This window comes from Rhamphochromis longiceps, linkage group LG1 (genome assembly GCF_057381845.1).
Source record: "Rhamphochromis longiceps isolate RC_006_pf linkage group LG1, R_longiceps_female_GT1.1, whole genome shotgun sequence".
Lineage (NCBI taxonomy): Eukaryota > Metazoa > Chordata > Actinopteri > Cichliformes > Cichlidae > Rhamphochromis > Rhamphochromis longiceps.
Window position 1 is genome coordinate 9,143,301 of NC_140557.1, and position 18,715 is coordinate 9,162,015.

An 18,715-nucleotide genomic window follows, 5' to 3' on the forward strand; every position below is an offset into this window, starting at 1 on the left:
GTGCTACCAAGCTGGCCATCTTGGTGTTGTCTTAAACTGCAGGTAGTGACAGTGGACCTTGCTCTGCTTTGGAGACCTGCTATGACCTAGAGGCCACTCTAACCAGAGCCTATTTTATTATTTATTACAATCTAATATTTGTAGAGACCTTATAAATCATATAGTTTGCTTTTTTTTTTTAAAGTTAGCTCTTTGATGTTTTAAATCCTGTATTGTTTACATCTGTGTATGCCAGCTTATACTTTTCGTCACACCTTATCGGGGACATCAGATTGTCAGTCTGCTTGCTCTCATACAAACAGATAGAGGACCCACCCTTGGTCAAAAACTCCATGGGGTTATTTTAAACCTTTAATCTGTTTTGGTTTGAACTGGAAACAGAAGGACGCCCAGAAATGTTGTTACACCAACATGTGAGCAGCAGGATATGCCATATTTCATTACAAACTAACTGTTGTGCATCTGTTTAGGCTGACTGTAGACTTTTTTTTTTTTTAAATTAAAATCTCGCTCATGAAAGACTGTATGGTGCATGTTGTCCACGTCCCTAGTTTTAACCGTGTTGAAAGGTTTATCCTCAGAGTGTTTTTAACAGTTGAAGACCAAGGTGGTGTTTTTCCAGTGTTTCCATTGTGCACCAAGTTGAGAGTGCTTATTCAGTCGTCTGACTTAAACAGCCATGAAGGTCTTTCTGATTGCGAGGACTTCACCATCTGCCTCTGGTCTTTGCTCTGCGGTTTAAACTTACAAGCTCAGCAAACAGCCTCCAAACAAACCGTGACAATTTCATGCATATTTGGCAGTAGACTCACTTTGACTGCTCAGAAAGCTCTGCTGTGGTTTGGAAAAAGAAGGTTTGTTTTGTAGACCTGGTCTACAAAACAAACCAGGGGGTGAAAAAAGGCCTGGGGCCAAAAAAAAGAAAGAAATAGGAGAAGAAGATGTGAGCAAGGGAAAGAAGGGGGGGGGGGGGGGGGGGGCTTCACATACCACAACTCTCCAAAACCAGAAATGCATTTGGTTCTTTTTGAAGACCTCATAATAAATCGAACTGCCAAAAAGCATTCCTCGAGTCATGCAGACAAAGGAAAATCCCCTCAACAGTCACAAACACAACACATTGTACGAGACAGACTGAATTAGCTGCAATTATCATGAGCTGGGTCTAAACAAGTCTAATCTGAGTATAGCGAATTCTTTTCTACCAAAGCACACCATGGCCGATAGTAGTAGAGATATTTTGTTAAAAACAATGCAAAACCGAAACACAAACATGAGCCGCAGATGACTCATCACAAACCCGTGCACGTATGCTGTACACTTCAATCTGATAACTCTGCACTTTTCTAAACACTGTCCTAAAATTAAAAAATATTTACTAAAAAAATATACTGGAGAGTCTTATTGGATTACTTACCTCAAATATTTTTGTTCACATGGGACATTATCCTTCATTTTACAACCATAACATTATTGTGGAGAGTGTTTTCTCTGAGATCAATGTATTTGACACACTGGAAAAAAGGCCATTGTAAAGTAAAATATTAGTACGTTTCTCTCAATATTTTAACAAATGTACCTTTTATGCCTGAGGCTAGACAGCACATGTGAGTGCCAAGCTGTGCGGTCTAAACTTTCACAGACTTGGGCTTCCTCTAATATTCATCTGTGCATATCCAAGACCACAGAGAGTCAGATTTACCAACTGTGGTGCAAAAGTGTTTCCTGTTTTGGGCTCAGCCACATCCACTGAGGTTCTGCAGGCCCTCCAGTGTCTTGGCCGCTGCAATGTAGCAGCTCTCCTACTACATGATAAAGTATTATCATGTAGCATAGATTGAGTAATATCCCCATAATTTTTGCTTTATAGTGTTGTATTTAACTATACAAAGTCATTTGTGGCACACTGCAATGGTATGGAAATTTGACTAGTCTTGGTCTAAGTTCTGCCAATATTTGTGTGTAGTCTATAAAAATATCTTTACACAAACTACAAAAACCCAGACTAGATGTTTAAACACTGCTACTCTTGCTATTCAGCAATAGAAATACTGATTGCTGAGTTACATTAATCATTGATATTTAATTAATGCACAACACCTAAGATGCTAAAATGTTACACAGCCACCATCAGGAAGCAGTTCCCCTCATTGTGTTACGGGAAGTTGTAAAAAAATAAAATAAAGTAAGATGAATGACAGCCCCAGGAGCTGGTGCAAATCTGCAGTACTCTGATCTAGAAAATGAACAGTTGGATAAGGTGTGTCGAAACAAGCTGGTGAATAAGCATTGGCGCAATGTGTAACCACATTCTGAATGGGTAGGTGGATGTTAAGCTGCAAATAAAGAAGGCTGTTGGTGTTACCACTGCTAACATTATACACATACTGCAAATTAATCGGACAGTATGTGTGCGCAATGTTACGAATGATGCATGTAACGGAAATGGCACAAATTTCAGTTACATGCATTCAAACTACAATGTTACTGACGAATGTGATCAGCTGTTTCAAATAGCTCTCGTACAGATCCAACATTTTTATGGGAAATCTTAAATTTATCCATTCAACTTTTTGCTTTCTCTAACTTTTAGTCTACTACCAAGTATAAGTGTTTTCTCCCATGAAACAATTTTGTGTGTACTTGGGTCTGAATGTCCTTGCCACAATGATTTTTTACAGGTTGTTCCACGGGCTCACAAATGTGCATTCAATGCAGGTTAAAAGAAGCAGGCATAGTAAACATTAGGAAATATGGGCTTTTTTCTGCTTGGGTGTGGTGCAGAGATTAAGATTCAGTTACTCGATGCTCACAGCACCCTTGAAGACACTATTATGACAACACAATTACAGCAAAATTGAAAACTGGAATTGCGACGATAAATACCTTATTTTCCATAATCAACCGATGATTATTATCCATTACAAACACAAGTACCTGTTTAGTCTTGCCATTTTCTTTTTATCATTGTGTCCTGAAAGGTGTAATGCAAGTTATTTAACCTGTGTGCAAGAACCTGGCTTGAGTTGAGAGTTTGTCAAACAGAGCCTAGATTTCATACAAAAAGTTGAACAGGTTTTTATAAGAACTATAGGATTTGTATGCTGTTATTTTTTGGATTGACAGTTTAGTCTCCAATAGACTCCATGTATTTCCTCTTTTGTAGAGTCCTCAACTCTCTTGAGCAGAAACACAGTTTTTATTCAAAATATGACAGATGCAGATCAGGATGCCGTTTGATGAATCTTGCTATGACAAATCTGTCACACCACTGTGTGTATACATAGCACCGGACTGTTACAGCAAAAAAATAAAAGACAATGTGGGAGACATACAAAAAGAAGACAGCAAGATAATAATGACATTAGCAGTGAGCCTCTGGATAACAGTCTACAGACCCTTTACTAAACTTACATAAGGAACACCTCTGCTGCAGCCTGCATTAACCATTGTGCACTTCAACAAATTTAGTACTGGTGAAAGATGTCGTGGTGACAAAAACTGTTTTTCTTCTCACATCCGCAGTGTTTTTCACACCTCACCCTCAGATCTTGACACCAGCTTAACATTGGGAATTAGAATGTTATTTGAGCCCGGAAACTCTGATTCATGAAGCGAGCATTCTAACAGAGACCAGCTAAGCATCTTAGCCCCCTCTCCAGAGTGCATGAATATGATAAAGTATGTCATGGCTAACTTTAGTACCCCAGCTTGTGAGCTTAGTTAACAAAATTTAGACATTGATGTTAAAATTTCTTTGTAGCAGTTTTTTACTGAAGTCAAAACAATCTGACGTTGTCTTTGTGAACCATGTGGACTTTAAAAGTTCACATAGAAAGACTGCGTGTGATTTGGAGACTTACCTCAACATCCTGCAGGCTGAAGTCATTCTGGTCTTTAAAGTTGGCGGCTCCAGCGCTCAGCTCCATCAGCATCTTGGCGATCTCAGGCTTTATTGCTGCTGTCAGTCTGCTGGCGGCCTCCATGACGTGTTCCTGCACGTCCTTCAGTTGCATAGCTGCTTTGGAATAGTGAGAGTTCCTGAACACACTGCTGAACAGGTCTGTTAGGAAGGCGCTGGCCCGGCAGAACACGTTGAGAGCATCCAAATATTTTGAGATGCCTTGCTGGATATCGGCAACAGCGGTAGAGGTGCCAGAAGGAGGTGGGTGGCAGCTGCCAGACATGCCTACCCCAGTGCCCATGGGTGAAGAGGCAGAGCAAGAGGAGGCCAGAGAGGCGCTCAGGGTCCGGCTTAGCTCAGGCATCTGGTACTGCTGGTGCTGTTGCACTTTCTGCTTGGACCCGCCGAGCAAAAAGCGACGCTTGTAGTCCATTTTACTTTCCTGCGCACTACAACAATACATAGGTGGTGCAACAGCACCGGAAGCTCCTGTTTGTAGTTTCTTTTTCCTCACAAAGTGTTCTTGTCCTTTTTAGAAAAAAAAAAAACAAAACGCCAAATTCAACGGCCCTGAAACTGTTCAAGTTAGGTATAAAGACAGCTCAAGGATTCTACCTCACAGAGGTTCATCTCAGTATGCCTTGTAGAGAGGCAACTTAGAAGTGGGTGAGGCTGAAGGGTGATCAAAAACCGACAAGCTGAGTAAAATACTCACATGCAGCCCTGCTGCAAAATCATCATGCTAGCTTAAAAAACAGCAAAGACACAGGTCCAGATACTCTGTTTTCAGCTTCAAACAAAACGATCATAATAGAGGAGGAAAGTATTACAGCCGAGTTTTAAAGTGCATTAACTTTCCTTCAGAATGGGGGGGGGGGAATCCTTCATACAGTATGCAGAGTATATACACTTATGTATTTACATATATAAACCTATACCAGCTTCAGCCAGTAAAAGTAGAAAATTATTTTAAAAGCTGAAAGCAAAAATGAATCCGAGGAAAATGACACACTGGTCAACAGCACGGAAGGAAAATGGCAATTTAAAAAGGAAAACAACACACAAGCAAGTAAATGCTGGAATCAGAGGATGTGGCTTCGTCTTTTCTTTTGCAGTGGCTGGCAGAGGAGCAGTGGGAGGCGAAGGGCAGACAGATCCAGTCCGTCTCAAATCCTCTTCACAAAGCAGGACACGGCAGGCAGTGAGCAAGCGGCCAGCTGATAGCTCTGTCTGCCTGTCAGAAGTCTCCAGCAGCTTCCCGGTTTCTCCACGTCTGCTGGCTGAGGTAGATATTACTCACCGCGGAAACAAGTGTGCTTCCAGATCTCGCTGTTCTCTGCAGATGCAGATTAGAGCGACAAAAGCACAAATGTATCTGTAAGGCCTCTAGGTCATTTCCTAAGGGAGGAAAGGGCAGAGACACAGAAGAGTGTTAACATCATGTCAAAGAGGAAGGATGAGCTTAATTTCAACTGCTTTACTGTGACAACCTAAAATAAACTGGCTGCTCTACAAAAATCAAAACATGGCTAATTTCAGCTGACTTCTAAAGTTTTAGGATTAGTACATAGAATGGCGCAGGTATAAACTGTCAAGTAATGTGCCTTCAAACAACAACTAATATTCTAGTATGAAACCTTTACTGGATGGTGACAAGGAAAGCAATAAGAGAAAGCATGTATACTTTACAATACAATAGGCAAGCCACAAAATATCAACTTGCTTTAGTTTTGTTCAGTTGCTGTGACATCCAATCAGTGATATCAAACCACAACCATAAAGTTGTACTACCCATTATGTGTTGTAAACCAGAAGTGACACTCAAAGGCTTTTATTTTAGAAAACTGATTGGGAAGGATGCGATCAGCCACAATTCCCTGAAATTGCTGCTAATATTGTATTACAGTTTGGTAAAGAGCTGTGCTTTAGTTGTACATTTCTAGACGATTACTAATACCATACCTCACTGAGCGTCTGTGCAAAGAATCTCTGGCAGTGTCTGGTTTAGCAGTACACAGCTGCAGACAGAAATTCCTGCATGAAGCCATTGTTGGAAGACACTGCGGGGTCTGTTGAACTACACGTAGTAGGAGTCACAATACTCTCATTCTGTGTGACTTTTCCATCTCCCTTTGGCCTTTTCACTGAATTAGGAATATAATATTTTATATTGTTAACATTAAAGTGGATTTGGCCTCACTTCTCTTCTAGCTTGTGACTGTCAGAAGATTTGCAATTTAGAAGGTCTCAAGACAAACCACAGTTAATAAGATTCCTGACAATAAAACAATACTAAACATAATCTGGAATCATATAAGTTAAATAAATAAACATTTCATGTAAACTGATCCAAAAGAAACATGCCTTAAATCCGCAGGTGTAAAATAACCTTTTTCTCATCTTAGGTCGCAGTGTTTTAGGAAGGAACAAAGAATACATTCCCATTAAACCAGTTCCTTAGCTATGCACTTGCAGAGAGCTTCGTGGCACTAAAGACTAAAACAGACACTCTTTATGACAATAAAGTCAATAGGACACTGAACATGATCCTGACCGACCATTTTCTTCATGAAACGGCTTTCCATATACCAGGCAGAAATCTGACTGTTATCTTGTAACATCACACTGAAAACAATTATGTTTTGGAATGAAACAGGAACGGCAGATAAAAAAAAAATATATATTATTCCCAGCTAGGTAACACATCCAGGATGCTGTCACTGTAGGTTTAGCAGCTGTGTGGTAGTCCCACATACAGGGTAGCTTCCATTACGCATCTCCGCCAACATTCGCCTGACCTTCAAAACCTCACTTCCTTTCACAAACAGAGGGGACGCCCAGCAAAAATCAGCCCACCCTTATCTGTCCTGGGCCACTGAGTTGAGAGACAGAGCCAAGGGAAACTACTGACCTCCTCTTGAAGGGACAAGGGAAATGTGCTTTCAATTTTTTTTAACCCTTACATTACAGTAGTTAGTCTTTCAGTTATTATTTTGAAAATTTGCTACAAGGACACCTTACTTAAAAACAACCACACAAATGTACATCGTAGTCAGGAGGTTTCATCTCCAACACTTGTTCAGCAAGTATTGCATGTTTACAATTGACGAAGATTCAGTGAAATATGTTAACGCCAACCTTTTCCTAAACAAAACTGGGTGATTACTACAAGACAAACCCTGCAGGGATAACTAGGATGACCAGTCTGGAGCTTGGCTGTACATTTAAATTAGTCAGTGCTTATTCAAAGATCTAATACCCCACATCTGTATCAAGAATGTAATGCAATTAACTTTATTATACTATATATTCAATTAACCAATTATTTGTTCAAGCTCTAAAACAGACCAGAAAATATTTGGGTTGCAGGGTTATATAACAAAGAAAAGCAGGAAATCCTTTCATTTTAGAGGCCTGAATTAATGATTATTTGTCATTACTTTATAATTTCTTTCCAAATTTTCAGATCTAGTTGTGGTACAAAAATATCAATTATACTACCACCTACCAAGTTATGCAGAGAAATTCTAGGCATTGTAGATACGCTCTCTTTCAGGAAAACAAACAAACAAAACTTTTCTCTAGGAAGTATTTGATGAAGGAATAGCAAATTTTAATTTTATATGATTGTCTATAATGGTTAAGAGCAGCTAACTAGGGCAACAGTGCAGCAGGCCTCTAAATCCCAGGGATTACTGGCACAGTGAGAACCTGCCAGGTGCCCACAATGCCTGCTAGTTGACATAAGTAATAGGATATAAGCTTCTACAAAGTAAATGTGAAACCTAAGCTCGGCTAGCCCAGAGCTGGCTACTTTTGTTCTCACACATTCACACTATTTTTGGCTAAATGATGGGTGGAAGATTAGTCTTCTTTCAAAACAACTTGATGAATATACTAAACAGGTCAGTGAGGAAACCACATCGAACAAAACTAGCTTGCTAGTCATACAGCATGACGTAAAGGACCAGGACACAGCTGGAAACAATTAAAACTAATTGTGGACAGCAGTTAGACAGCTTTAGGAACGTGGTTTGGAAAAACAAAGGTTGGATATATTTAATCTTCATGAAATTATTCTTTTTTTTCCCCTCTTTAGATTTGCTGCCTCAAATAGAGGAAGTCAAGTATCTCAGGGTTCTTGTTTACAAATAGCAGAGAAGTAAAGTAAGAGGTTAACACGTGGATTGGTCTAGCATTTACAGTGCTATAGATGCACCAGTTTGCTTTATTGAAGGCCAATCTGAATGCAAAGCTATTCACTGACTTGTCAATCTGCATTACTTCCCTCACAAACTGTGGGTTATGACTAAAAGAATGAGACTGCAGATTCAAACAGCAGAAATAAATTGTGTCTGTTCCCGCCTCCTGAATCTCCTTAGTGATAGGATGAGGACCTCAGTCATTCGGGAGGGCCTCCTGGAGGCCTCTGAGGTGAGGCATTGCAAACATGTCCAACCCAGGTCAAAATAAAGAAACAGTCTCTTGGCTAGCTTGAGAATGTCTCAGTTATCAACCAGAAAAGTTGGACGCCAAGGCTGAGAGAAGTCTGGACATCGTTTCTTAAGCAGTGATTATACCCTGTTGTGGATACGGACCCAGGTAGCTGGAGACAACATGGATGTATTTAAATGAATTAATTTCAGTTGCAGTTCTTTGAAATCCACCTGAAGGGAACACAAGCTGCCAGTGCATTACAACAAAGACATGGATGTAACGTTTTTATTAACAGTGGTAATTAAAAACAAATCTGTCAAACATTCAGAGCAGTACTGTTGGCAATGTTGCCTGACAATAATATTATTTTAGTATAAAGATTGACAGCTATTGTGATGTGACAAGTGAGTCCACATTCTGAAGTCTCCACGCTTCTTGTGGCTGCAGCGATGCTAGGTTGTTGTTTTTTTAGCTGTAATTTCCTTTATTTGGACAAGCACATGGAGTGGTTATTCATCAGCCAACACTACTTGGCTTGATTAGCTATCTAGTAATTGGTGAGCTAAGTACAAGACACCTATTGGTTTCATCTCCCTGTGTTAAGACACATGCCAATCAAAGCAACTGTTAAGTCAATAATCCAGGTGGAGTTGGATGAGTTTTAAAAAAAAAATTAATAAGATAATAAGAAAAATCACCCTCATCTAAGTAGTTAAAAATTGGGAAACTATACACCAATAGTAAAAGAATTCTTTGACTTTGATTTTTAATGCTGAGTCTATAGCCCCTTTTCCATTCGCCCCTACTCAGATCGTCTGGTTTTCAATTACAATCGAATACCACCTAATGTGTGTGGTCGTCATTATAGCAATACACCTGAGTGTTCCGTGACATAATTAGCTACAACAAAGGTCGACGTCAAGGTGATGATAAACCTGCTACTGTGGCTTTTCGTCAGACTTATTTTCGTGAAAGAGATGCTCTCATGATTCATCTAGTGACACCACTAACCAGCCAATCAGTCCCACGGAGTCTGCCGTCACATTTCAGTACCTGCTCAGATCACTTTGGAATCATGGCCAAGCAGGTACTATTTTTGTACTATGTACCAGGTACAATAAAGTAATTGAAAACCCTGATAAATATGGCGAACTGCGGCAAGTCGATCCATGTCGGCACTAATGGAAAAGGGGGCTTATGTTGACTGACCCCCTTTTGGAGTCAGCCTAAAGTCTATATGCCACTTCGCACTTCAGCTCTAGATGTTGCCCAGGACAGTGTCATAAGATATGCTTAAAGGAAGTGAAACTCTTAAGATTAACAAAAAAGCAGTGATAGTGGGAAAAAAAATGAAGAAACAAAATGCTGATTCAAATAAAAAAATTTGTCAATTAACTTCATACTATCGAGATTACCCTACAATCACAATGGTATTAATCTGAGCCTAGTATAAGGAATGTGGTTCTATTATCTTTCACTTTAAAAAAAAAAAAGAAAAAAAAAAGTGAATAGCTTCGTCACACAATCTAGCACAGTTAAAATCATTTAGCCAGCTTAAAATTGGTGACACACTACATTTTTCAGCCAATGTCAGTAAATGCCATCTTATTTGGCAGGCCCATCATTCTATACCAGTGTTCAGTAGTTGTGTTTTTGTTATGTTTTTTTCTTGTTTTTTTTTTTTTTAGGGCTGTGAACAACAAAAGTAACAACACATTAAATGAGTGCTGTAAGTCAGACTCAATTCAACCCAAACAACAAAGTGACATTATTAGAGAGTGTTCATGGTCTACATTTCCTTCCTGGCAACAAAACTCTGCAGGCAGAGGATATCCCAAGAGAAGCAGACACGGCATCAATATTAATGAGGCCTATTGGCTTCTTAGGGTAGCTCTGTTGGCTGACAGCCTCCTGTTGCAGGGCACAGTGTGTTAGAGATTGCACCCAAACAAACACGTGTGATAAGAGCGTCCCTCCGGATGCACTGGAGTTCTGCCAGCCCACTTTAGTGTCCTTCCTCCAGCAGGAGCCGCTTAGGGCTAATGTTAGCCCTACTTCCCCACTCGCCGTACATGTCAGCTGCTCAACTTCAACAGGAAGGGGGTTTAGGTTTCCTGGAGCAAGCTCCTTGTCGCCAGTAACAAAAACTTCAAGCCAAGTATGCCACTGGGCATGTAGTAAAGTCATGGTACCTGTCTTTACAACCTGCTGGCCAAACAACTGCTTACAAAGGACTACCTTAAAAATGAGGTAGTATAATAGCAACAAATCCTTGAAATACTGATAATAATTCAGAAATGCCACAACTACTTAAATAATACTGTCTGGGCTACACTTGTATTGTAACAGATATTCATACTGATCAGCTCTACTTGACTATTGGCAGGGGTCTGCATTTTATTTTATTCAAATTTCTCTATAGGTTTTACAACATTAAAACACCCTTGTGTTAATTAATGCAACCTTCAGAGTTCATAACAGCAGTTACTTTTGGATACTCTGCCATATTTGTGTCACTGTTACTTCAAAGCTAGGTGGCTTAATAGCTGTAGATGGGGCAGCTGTTACCCATGTTGACAGCTCCTTATCCATCTGCCACTGGGAGGCAAACACAAGCCCTCTGATGCTCAAGCCACAGGCCCGACATTAGCTCTCTCATGAAGTCTATTTCGGCCTTCATGGGCAAAACAGCTGCCCTGAAAGTCCACACTGCCCCGTTTTTAGACACTCCAAAAGGTTCAGCGCAAAGTAAAAAAATGTCCTCCTCTACATCTGTTGCCAATGAAGCAAAGGAATGCATTTCCCCAAGAACACTCTTAATGTGGGTTCATACGAGTATAGAAAAATGGGCCAGAAAAACTGATATGCTGCAAAACATCTCCACAAAATGTAATGTAAACATGAAAAATGCATGTTTAAAAAATGATGCACTAATTGAAATGGAAGGCAAAGTTTACACTGTGTGTTTTACTGAAGACATTCCAAAGAGCAGATAAGTCACAGTGAAGTCTGAGAATCGGCAGACAGGTCGAGGAGGTCAGTCCGAATGACAGGACAAGTGCCGTGAGCAACTGTGTGATAGGAGCTGAGCCAGGCTCCTCTTGCCCACAGAGCACAAGGAGAGTATTGTGGCAGCCCTGGTGTCCTCATACCAGCACACAGAAAAAACACACACATGCACACTTGCACATGCAGCTGCATGACTTTGTAAGAGGAAGAGAAAAATAAAGGTCTTGGCTACAATTTAATATTAATATTAATAACAACTTTTTCCCCCCATCAATATAGTCTGTTTCTTCTTCGTCTTCTTCTTTCTTTTTAATCCTGGCCCTGTTTTTTTAGGCATTGCGGGTTTTGATTGTTGTGGTTTTGTTCCCATAACTAATTATGTTTTGGTCCCGTTTTTGGCTTGAAACTAAAAATAAATTTGATTTTATAATCAGGTATTACAAAAGACTGTTTCTAAACACTTTTCCAGTTCTGCTAAATTGTATTTTTTGGCAGAATTTGCACTTTATAAAGCAGTAGTGAAACCTTTCCTACTGCTTAAGTACCACTGTTATGAGTTTGCTCAGACATATCAGTCAAGAGGCTGATACAGCTGGCTGGATAATATTAGACTAACCTGTAGTGTCCTAACACACACACTGTAAGTAGCTTATGGCTCCAATAAAAATAGTGAACAGGCCGCACTCACAAAGGACACACTCACAGGCCTCATACGTCTGTGTTGCACAGACTTCAACATGTGCTTTTGACTTAATTAAATATTAATACATTCCATCACCCTAAGAACAAACAAAAAGCATATGTCACAAATTTATTAAAGTCTAACGGGGAATCAAGATGTCAGCTGACATGCATGCATGAATCTCATTTGATTAAATAAAAGTCCCATCTCATCTGATCTAATCTAAGCTTTTGCACAAAGCCTAAATACCTTTCAACAGTCAACATTAAGCAATCGGAATAAGCTCAAATACCCTCTTCAAATAACTCTGTACAATAGACCATGTTTACTGTGCCTAACCAGTGGGTTTCAATAAGTGAGAGCTGTGATGAAAGGCTCTGACGTCAGTTCCATTCATAAAAGGTTGGTGGCAACCTGTGGGGATGAAAATGCTTTCCTCAGCCTAAACTGAGCAGACTGTATACTGAGATTGCAGGTTGTGTTACATGCCAAGCATGAGAGTTGTATTTATAGCCAAAAAGAAAGATAGAATTTACCTTTCCCGTTTAGCCACAATGACAAAATATATAGAGGTGTCACAGAAGCCGTAAATCTAAATAGGGTAGTAAAAGAAAATCAAGCCAAGTATAGCACTATGCATGTTATCATTAATATAGCTGCACCAATCTAGCTTTTACCACTTCTTATTCGATCCCGAGACCATGGCTTAAGGCATCTTCTTATACCAAGTACTGATCTGACCCCACTGTTAAATAAATAAGCTATATAAATTTATTAAACTGGTACGCATCCCTTTTGTCAACAGCTAATTAGAGCTGGGCGATATGGGATTTTTTCATATCACGATATGTTTTTTTCATTTCAGGCGATAACGATATCTATCACGATATAAGCCAAATAACTATATTTGTAAGATTTAAATGTGCCGTTGCTCACAAGTAAAATGTGAAATAATCAGCAGCTTGTTTTTATTTAAATATTTATTTCCCATAATAAGTTCAACAGGGTAGATGTACTTAAGGAACATGAGACTTTTTCAGATAAATAAAGGCAAATATTGCAAACTACACAAAAGGCAGCCGCTAAAGCGTTTAAGTTTCAAAACAGAACAAACGAAACAGACTACTAAATTGTCAATTCCACTTAGAAACAAAATATTAATTCTAAAAATAAATCTTAGTTTGTTTTACAGAATAACAGACAAAACTGACTAACTTTTGTCAATATCAAATAAACTGAGAACTAAAAGGAAATTCTCAATCTCTCCTTGTTGTATAGCTTAGCTTTTCAAACAGTTTTAACAGTTACTTTAGTCTGACAAAAGCCGAATGACGAATTAGCGCTTCCAGTCAGAGACTGAGGCTACGTCCACGCGTACACGGGTATTTTTGAAAACGGAGATTTTCCGTTTTCGTTTTAAAAAAAATAATCCTGTCCACACATAAAGGCAGAAATGAAGGAAAACGCTGCTATGAACATGCCAAAGCAGCAGGTGGAGCTAGATTCCTAACCGTGCAGAAATGTTGGCCAATCAGAAGTCTAGAAGCCTCGGTGGGAAAAAGTAAACAAAGCTGGGGCATAGAAGCAGAACCGAGTCGTATGTGTGGACGGACAGTAACTGTGTATATGTAAGCATTTAAACACTGCAGAGAGTAGAATTAACAGTAACAGTATTGTAGAAATTCATTTCACCGAAACAATAACGTGGCGCACAGTGTGACGCATGCACCAGTTTATTGTATTTCCAGACTTGCTTTCGGCACAATTTACAGTGCACGCTACTCTGTTTTTTGTCAGACTTGAAATAGCCGAAATACCTTCACACTACGGAACTTCTATGGCTCTTCCGTTCGACAATCTCTCCGGCATTGGAACCATCATCTGTTTTCTCTTCGGTCACGCTCGGTTGATTTTTCTAGTCGGCACACTCATTTCCTCCATTACCCGCTGGCTGCTTCCCAAACAAACACAAGTGCGGCTTGGCACTTGTGCTGTACGTAACAAGTCACGCGACGTGACGCTGCGGCTGTGATTGGTTCGGCTCTGCGCTACTTAGTTTGGATTGGCTGACCTTTTTTTTTTATTTTTTATTTTTTTTTTTTAAAGAGGACAAGAGCGGCGAGGTCTATCGCGATAGCTTAATTTCTCTATCGAGTAAAAGTTATATCGCGATACATATCGTTATCGTTCTATCGCCCAGCTCTACAGCTAATTAATTATCTTGAGTTGATTCAACTGCTATTAGCTTAAAGGTGGGATACAGACTGACAAACAATCATTCACAAACACAGTCAACTTTGAATCGCTAATTAAGCTAACCCATGCATTTCTTTGGACAGTGGGAGGAAGTGACTGAGTCAGCTGCTTGCATTGTAATATCTGTTCTGAACTTAAAGTTTTTAGCTAAAAAAATACCATTGACATTATAATAAATTAAAAAATTAAACTAATGAAAACTAAAGTAAACAAAACAACAAATTAAATTTAAATTAACAAAAATCTGAAAACTATTTAAAACAAAAGTGAATTTAAAAAGCCAAAATGAAATGGGAATAAAAACTCATTTTAAAGCTCAAAATTATAAAATATGCATGTTGATCGCAATTTGCATTTAAGTTACAGACTTTTGAAGACATTCAAAGACAAGATCTTGGCATCAAGGATGTGAAAAACAACCAAAATGCTGACGCTTTGCTGTCAGCAGCCGGTTCACTGTTCCTGAAGCGTTGCGTAGCAAATACAAAACAAAGATTTGAAGTGAGCAAAGCAACCCCATAAATCACTACAGATTTTATCATTCCTAATTCTCACACAGTTACAAAACTCAGTAAATGACAATCCTTTGCACAGAGGATAAAGAAAGGCTGTTTACTGACTGAGTGCTTCAAAACAATACAATACATTGGCAGGTATGGCACAGGGTGCAGACTATGAAACATTTAAACACTGGACAAATGTTTGATTCACTACTGAAATACCTTACAACAATCTATAAAATCTTTGCCATCTCCACTGCTTGATTTTTAGTAACTGATCCCAACGTCTAAGCTGCATATTTTCTGCAGGGATTAATAAAGAGAAGTTTCTCTATAGAGTTTCATGGTAGTCTTGTTTCATTTGATCATCTCTGGTGCATGAACAGTCATGCTTCTCACTGGGAACATTTGACTGAGGGGCAAATAGCTGACCACAAACTAAGGCTAAACTGGTTTCCCAGGAGACAAGGGTGAGATTTCAAGGAAGAAGCCCCCTCCCTCCCTCAATCCTTTGATTTTCTGAAAAATCGACAGTGCCCCTTATAATCTGGTGCACCTTATGTATGAATTCTGGTTGTGCTTACTTAGCTCAAACCAATTTTATGTGGTACATGGCGCTCAAAAATTTGTCAAAAAATGTTTTAGTAAGACTTTCGTAAGCTACGAAGGATGGACCGCTTGATGGACTGTCAGAGCATTACGGCTACTGTAGTCAGGAGCCTTGCAGAGTAATACGCACTGTATGCTTGTTAGCTGCTTGTTTAATTGAAAATACATTGATGGGGTTTTTTTTGCACTAATAAAGTTGTGGAGTTGTAAAGTATTTTGTCTTGCATCAATTATATCATCAGTTATATTGTTATCCCAAATTTTCAAATATATATCATGATAAATATTTATGACCATATTGTCCTGACGTACATGACACACTAGCAGACAGAGTTGAAACAGCCCATGTAAGAGAAAGAGGTAGACCCAAGCCCTCTGACACACATAAATACTGTTAGTTTTATTCATCCAAAGGAAAATACAAACACAAACCACACAAAGGAAAAAGATTAACAGAATAAAATGGGTTGCAGCTGAAAATTATTTAATATGATCAGAGACATGTGAAATGTAAATTGTCCAGTCTGTCCCAAATTTCACATGTTTGATTAAAGTCAAAGTCTAGAGACATCTATATGTCAAAATCATGTCACACTCACAGCATCAGCTAATGGCAACAGGGAATCAATTAGCACCTACCAAGGAACTTTTTACATGTATTAAACAAAAATTACCAGAAAAAAAAGTAACCTTTAATTTATAGTTAATTTACTCAAGCTTAATTACATTTGTTTCAAATGCAGCCAAAAATAACAACAAAATACAAACATTTACATTAAAAAAGGCTCTTTACTTGAGATGATTCTTTGCCTTAGCTATATGTGAGCCAGATGTGGTCCCATGAGTAATCGCCATTAAAAGCTTGTTTTTGAGCTTAGAAAAGCCATTTTTCAGTAAGCAATAACTTTTCCCAGTTCCAGTATTTGAACTATCCAACTGAATGCAAGATTTAAATCCTACGTACAAAACGCAAACTCTAAACAGTGCAAATCATTGCAATGTATTTACATTTAACACAGACTCCCAACTTTCTGGAAGTTGTAGTTACTGGCTACATAACATCTTGCAAATCTTTCTGGTCTAAATGAAAAATTTTAAGTAAAACTAAATACACAAAATGAAGGAATTCCTGTTTATCACCTACTTCCCCCTCAGTGGAAATGTCTCTGTAAGACTCACCTACATAAATTTGACGTGGAACAATAATGACTATAAAACTCCTTTGTTTAAGGAAATATCATTCAGGCCCATGAAGTGCCTGCACTCCACCCGATGCAAGTGCAAACAGTAATCTTGTGACTGCTGACTTCCTCATACATGTATCCGGATTTAAAGTTAGACTGAGGAAAATGGCACTCCAGGTCATATATATCACATGTTGACAAATACTGGCAACAAATAATAGTATGAAAACAACTGGAGCCTCAGTGCTAGTCCACCAGCTACGGTGCCCATTCAGGCACAAAGGCTATCCAAAGGAATTGAGTTTAAAACAGACAGGAATTTTGCAGTGCAAAGCATGTATTTCCACAGAGACACAGCTGTGGCAGATGTCAACACAAAGGTTCAGGGTTGTTTTAATGACAGTTGTACATGCATGCAAAACTCCACAAAAGGAACGTACTGGCTTTACCATACATCTTCACTTTAACAAAAAATAAAAAAACAACAACAACAAAAAACATTGAACACCAGTGACAAACACAGTCATCTGAGTGAAAACAACTTTCAATAAAAGTTTAAAAGATCACAGCCTTTTACAGGCATTTCTCAATGATAACATCTTTACTTTGGAAGGCAGCAAACCTAAACCACCTATAGGACAATATTAGATGAAATTGTGTGTTAGGGTCAACAAAGCCACTGAAAAACAGTGGTTTTATTAAACTTCAAGAAAATACGTTAATGAAGTTGATCTTCATGAATATTAATTATAATTCAACTGACATGAGCTGAACTAAACCAAACAGAGCTTAACAGGGAATCAACTGAGGCTCCTCAAAGGTGAAAGAAGAGCCTTAAAGTGGATTTTATACCAATTATCTTAATTTAAAAGCCCTTGGAAGGCAAAAATTGTAATTGAAATCAAATTAACTGCACACCCCTATTACCTAACAAGCAAGAAAATATGAATCATGCAATGACAACAATTTTATCAGTCTTCATCAGAGTGGCTGCTCATGGCAAACCTTGCACGTATGAATAGCCAATCAGCGCACAGACATCTCAAATCATAGGTGATATCCTATGCCAAGACACGATCAGACAGTAGGACAGCTTCTACTTTCACCACAAGCACATCCACACGATCTCAAACGACAGACATCTGGCTAGACTGTAGATGGCTACACCCCTCCAAAGAAGTGGGGCAACGTTATTTATTAATACAACTCCACTCATCTTCTCTGTACTGTAGAGACTATATAAAAACATCGACATCAAGTTTCTACTTTACTTATAGTACGATTATTTAAGGTCAATATATCGAAATTAATGTAAACCAAGAGGCGAGTATTAAAAGACCATAATAGCATGTCTGAGGATACGATATCAAGACCTCTACAGCATTACTGCTGCTCTGCTCTGTACGTGTTATTAAACACAGCAAGGCTACTCTAGGGCTATTATTACAACAGCTTGTTACTTAATCCTGAAACCCCAGCGGGGAAGAAAACCAACTAGCTAGCTAGTTTTGTAAGGGGGTTATTGTCAAACACGATCACTATTTAGCAGGAAGGTGTAACAGAATCCCCGCAAGCGCAGTTAGCCGGTTTCATCGAAACTCTGCGATGACATGGCCCAAGTCATGGGAACACTATGTCGCAGCTATTAATACGGCCTTTTAACGCCCTAAACGCGGTGTCGCCGGAAAGCCTTTCGCGGCATCAACACGCCAAACGCTGGATAAGCGAATGACGGGGAAATGCCACCCCCGGTGGGTACCCAGCACACTAGGTCCCTTGCTTTCCCCGGTCTTTGACACTCAGCCGCCTGCCACTTAGAACCAGACGCTCGCTTTCGTGTTAGCTAGCAAGCCGGAGCACAGAAAGGCACAGAAACAAGTATGTAGCCAGAGGAACCGTAAATAACGTCCGTGTCGCCAGCTTGTCTCTAACGTTAGCCTGCATTCCATCTTTGTGCGGCGGATGATCACCGACTGCAGCGCGTAACTTCAAACCGAGAACGCCCAGGTCCGTTATCGGACACGCAGTCAATCCAGGTTATTACAAAAGCTTAAGGCTTGTTACATCAATCTCGCACGTAAGAGTGTCAAGACGATGATCAAATCTGAAGCATCGTGCACAGATATAAACAAGG

At 39.3% G+C, this 18,715-nt stretch overlaps 1 protein-coding gene across 3 annotated transcripts in view; it reads right to left on the minus strand.

Moving 5' to 3' along the window:
• The window catches only part of garre1 (granule associated Rac and RHOG effector 1), a 41,509-nt gene that overhangs the window by 22,202 nt on the left and 592 nt on the right, over positions 1 to 18,715 (minus strand). Inside the window, exons 2-3 of one of the 3 annotated variants that reach the window (XM_085424233.1) lie at positions 4,968 to 5,302; positions 3,864 to 4,432 (exon numbers count right to left, since the gene is read on the minus strand). In XM_085424233.1, the coding sequence (XP_085280359.1) occupies positions 3,864 to 4,367 (504 nt within the window). In that variant the 5' untranslated portion in view covers positions 4,368 to 4,432; positions 4,968 to 5,302. Of the gene's footprint in view, positions 1 to 3,863; positions 5,303 to 5,866; positions 6,007 to 18,715 lie in introns of those variants that run through there. The other 2 variants (XM_085424196.1, XM_085424143.1) reach the window with 2 other exon arrangements.